Source organism: Gossypium hirsutum, chromosome A13 (assembly GCF_007990345.1).
Source record: "Gossypium hirsutum isolate 1008001.06 chromosome A13, Gossypium_hirsutum_v2.1, whole genome shotgun sequence".
Classification (NCBI taxonomy): domain Eukaryota; kingdom Viridiplantae; phylum Streptophyta; class Magnoliopsida; order Malvales; family Malvaceae; genus Gossypium; species Gossypium hirsutum.
In genome coordinates, this window is record NC_053436.1 from 88,958,738 (window position 1) to 88,963,573 (window position 4,836).

Sequence of the window (4,836 nt, forward strand, 5' to 3'; positions counted from 1 at the left end):
TATTTATATCAACAAAATAATTTAAAAAATTTTAAAATTTTAAAACTTTAAAATTAATTTAATTAGAATTAATAAAAATAAAAAAATTTCTTTACTATTATCGATTGTGCGATGGAAATGTGCTTGTTGTCGAAATGAATAAAAGAACTTGCTATTCATGAAAAACTAATCAAAATGAATAAATTTACGAAATAATAAAGTAAAACTAGAATATTTTTATACAAATTTATCGGAAAGTTTGGAAATAATCTTGAGAGAATAGAGAGAATGGAGAGAATTGGGTTTGAGTGAAAAAAGTGGAAAATGGCTTGGGTATATATAGGACAAAGTTACCATTGGGCCATTTATAATTTTATCGTTGGCTGAATTTGAAATTTAACCGTTGGGAATTTAAGCACGCGCAACTAGACATGATTTTTTGTCAACTAAGAGAAAAATGCGTCTAGTTGGGCGCATTTTCCAATCAACTATGCAGAAAGTGCACTCAGTTAGACACGCTTTCACACTTTTTCTCCAAAAGCGGCCTATTTTCTTAATTATAAAAAAAATGGCTATTTGGCCAAATATTTTTATTTTTGGCATATAACCCTAATTTAGCCCAAAAATAACACTCTAAAAAAATAAATAGGTAATTAAGCAAATTATGAAAATCATAAAATAAATATTATTTTTAAAGATTTTTTTCAGAATTTATAGAATTATAAATTTTTTTATTTTTATAATTCTTAAACCATTTGTTAATGTGGCATATAAGACATAATAATATGTCGGCAATGAAAAGTTGAAAGCCAAATTAATAAAGAAAATGTACGAGTCAAATTGAATAAATGTGTAAAGATTGTGAATTAAATTTATTATTATATTTATTTTTTATTTAGAACAACAAAATAAGCCTTAGAGGACATAAATTTAGTGGAAAGGCTATTTTGCTATTTTATCCGATATTTGAAGACTAGTGTGTTCTTTTCTTCAATAGAGAGACTAAAATACAATATAAGATATAATATAGGGACTGCTATAATAATTTTACTAAAAGGTGAGATTATAAATAAATACTAATAAATTTAATTATAAATGAATGCTACAACCTAAACTCTAAACTCAAAATACTAGGCCCAAACTCAATACCCTAAATCTTTAAACATAGTACCCTTAAATTTGAAATCCTAAATTCGAGAATTATTAATATTTATTAATAATCGTTATAATAGATGTTTAATTATGTTTAAACAAAACTATTAGTATTTATTTATAAGTCTTTCATATTTTTATTTAATTTAATAATAAGATGTTATGTTATTAATTATTGATGATATATGAAACTTATATGCCATAATACATGAGATTTATACGTTGATGGTGTATTAAATTATTTTATTAAATATATCATTAAATTATTTTATTAAATATATAGATAATGTGTAGAAAAACTTTTAAATTTTTTTTTATAATTACATATCCTAATCTATATTTACACAGTACGATACAGTGTCACTTTTTCAATGAGGAAGAGTGAAGGGCAGCCTTCGCAATCACCAGAAAATTTCCATGTCCACGGGATTTAAATTAAATCCAAAATATCATTTTCCAGCTAATTTAATTAATTGAAAATTTATTCTAACGTCACTATCTTAATTTTTTTTGGAATCTAATATTAAAAAACTACTTTTTTTCATAAACATGACGAAATTATAAAAAATAAATTTAAAATATAAAAATAATTTATTTTGGTTTAAACTATAAGCCTAGTAAACTTAAAAGAAAAAATCCGCCGCTTGCTTCCTCCTCTTATGTATAGCATTTTTTTACTTCAAGTGATTTTCTTTGTTACTTCAATTTACTTTTTAAAAATAAGTTACTTTTCTGATTTCATTTTCAATATGTACATAATATATTTATTAATTTATTAATTTTTTCTCTCTTTCCCTTTTAAGTATATTGATCGAAAGCTTTAATTGTTTTGTTGTAATTTGTTTATAATTAAAGAATGAGGTACTATTGTTTTTTAATATGTTTCCTCTCCTTTATATATGCATACTTGTATTACACGTGAAATAAATTTATTGTCAAACAAAATTAAAAATCAAAATGAATATTTATTTTATATTTAAGTTAATAATAAAGTTATTACGAAATATTAAATAAATGAATTTCATCTTTTACAATAATAATCATCATTCCATTTTCAAAAAAGTGTTTAGTTAATATAATATATCAAATGTATATTAAATATTGTAAAATATTTTTACTAATAATCATATTTCATTGAAATATTGATAGTTATTTGTGTTTCTCTTAGAAAGTAATAGGAAATTGCTGCAACGATTTCAGACTACCAATACAAGCATATACAAAATGCTATAAATACATCCTCAAACAAACCAATTTATTCATCAAATCATCTATTTATAATCCTTTGATTTGTATTTTCCTTTTTCTTTTTTCTTTTTTTTTGGCGAAATGATGCATAAACCACTTTTTCTTGTGCTTACTGCAATATTCTCCAGCCTGGTGGTTCAGCCAGTAATTGGAGCTAAGGGTTTCAGTGTGGAGCTTATTCATCGTGATTCGCCAATATCTCCTTTCTATGATCCTTCTCTCACCTCATCACAAATCCTAAGAAAAAATGCCCTCCATTCCATGGACCGTCTGAAACACTTCCAATCCTTGATTGATCAAAGCACCATCCAATCTGCAGTGACTCCAAATGGAGGTATTTATCTGATTAATCTCTCCTTTGGAACCCCACCAGTTGAATACATGGCCGTTGCAGACACTGGTAGCGACCTTATATGGATACAATGTGTTCCATGTCCTCAATCTCAATGTTATCCACAAGGTTCTCCTCCTTTCGATCCTCAAGCATCTTCCACCTACAAAAAGATTCCTTGCGGTTCCGATAGTTGCCAAGCTCTTCCCCGATATCAGTGCTCCAACGACGTTAATGACTGTCAATACTTGTATAGATACGGAGACAAGTCATTTACTAGAGGAATCCTCAGCACCGATACCATAACTTTTGACGACTCCAATGGTCAAAAAACAGCTTTCCCAACATCCATTTTCGGTTGTGGGCACAACAATCTAGGTAAATTCAGAAGCCCAAGTGCTGGTCTTGTTGGCCTTGGAGGAGGGCCGTTGTCACTTGTTTCTCAAATAAGCACTCAAATTGATCACAGATTTTCCTACTGCTTGGTTCCTCTCTCTGCGAGTTCCAGTAGTAAACTGCTGTTCGGCCAAGAAGCAATAATTTCTCGTCCTGGGGCTGTTTCCACTCCATTGGTATCCAAAGCCCCTCAAACCTACTACTACCTTAGTCTTGAAGGTGTTAGCATTGGAGACAAGACCGCACAGGCAGGTTCGAGCCAAGGGAATATCATAATCGATTCTGGAACAACACTCACATACCTAGAATCGAGCTTTTATAGCAGCTTAGAGACTATAGTGAAAGACGCCATTGGAGCAGATCCAGTGCAATCTCCTTCAGAATCATTTAGCTTGTGTTACGGGTCAGAGACTAACATCAACGTCCCGGAAATGGTGTTCCATTTTAGTGGTGCTGACCTTCGTTTGCAACCTGTCAACACGTTTGCTAATTTCGATGACAACTTGGTTTGTATGCTGATAGCTCCAACTCCAAGTGACCTTCCCTTGTCTATATTTGGAAACTTTGCACAAATCAATCTACAGGTGGAGTACGATCTTGAGAAGAGGACTGTGTCCTTTGTTCCCACAGATTGTACCAACCAATAAATTTGTTAGTTTCCAATTGCATGCATGGCGGCGGCCGCGGACTCGAATAAATATCACTAAATAACAATTCCAAACGCCGCTTAGCTTTTTAAATTCCTCACTACCTTATATACTTTTCTTGCTTAATTGTAATATCCATGTCAGTATACCGGTGACATGAAAACATCTTGCAAGATGATATTATGGCTAATTAGTACTGAAACTAAAAGTTTCTGGCTGCTGCAAAATTTAATTGCTGAATTTTTGCTTTAACAACAGTTTACAGGCATATATGAGACATTACCAGCATCTTATCTTTTTATTTTTTGGGATGCCCTGGAAACAAATACTAACCTTTTCCTGGTTAAACTTACATGTTATTTATGCATTTTATAAGATGCTTTTGAGCACTTCTATAATCTTGTTAAAGTCGTTAAACAAAAATAAATGAAAGAAATAAAAAGGAAATTTCCTTTTGTAACAAATAAAATCCAGTCTCTTTCTTTGACACGTTCGGGCCCAACTTAGCGAATTCAATGGAGCTTGACGCTGGGCCTGGCTAATCAATTTCTATTCAAGCCACCCAGCAAGATTAGTTATTCGTTTATTGATAAATAACATAAATTTCCCACTTACGAAGATGATATAATTATATATATAAAAGGCTAAACTCTAAAATTGTTAAAAGTGATGGGTTAAAATAGCTTTTTAAAATATATATTTAATATTTTGATATTTAAAAAAATTCATATTAAAATTTAAAGGATAAACTATAAAAATAGTCACCCAACTATAAAAAGTTTCACTTTTGTCATCTAAAATAAAATGTTTGCAATTTAAGCACTTATTTTATATAATTTGATCATTTTGATCATTCCCATTAAAATCACAAATGACAAGTTTAGGTGGCAGTTAAACAAATCGATACAATAAAAAAATTTACCCATCAACTTTTATATATTGTATCAATTTAGTCATAATTTAAAAAAATTAACCTTCAAAATTTACAAATAATCTCAATTTGATTGTAATTCTAAAAAAATTCAAAAAAACAAGTTATTTATTTGTATCCATTTTCATTGCCGCATTATAGTTTGGAGGGGT

At 29.6% G+C, this 4,836-nt stretch overlaps 1 protein-coding gene across 1 annotated transcript; it reads left to right on the forward strand.

Annotated features, from left to right (window-relative positions):
• The first annotated feature begins 2,302 nt into the window (after positions 1-2,302).
• On the forward strand, positions 2,303-3,980 carry LOC107895126 (aspartic proteinase CDR1). The gene has a single exon (XM_016820358.2). It carries the CDS (start codon positions 2,461-2,463, stop codon positions 3,751-3,753), a length of 1,293 nt encoding a protein of 430 aa, XP_016675847.1. The 5' UTR covers positions 2,303-2,460; the 3' UTR covers positions 3,754-3,980.
• The last annotated feature ends 856 nt before the right edge of the window (positions 3,981-4,836 follow it).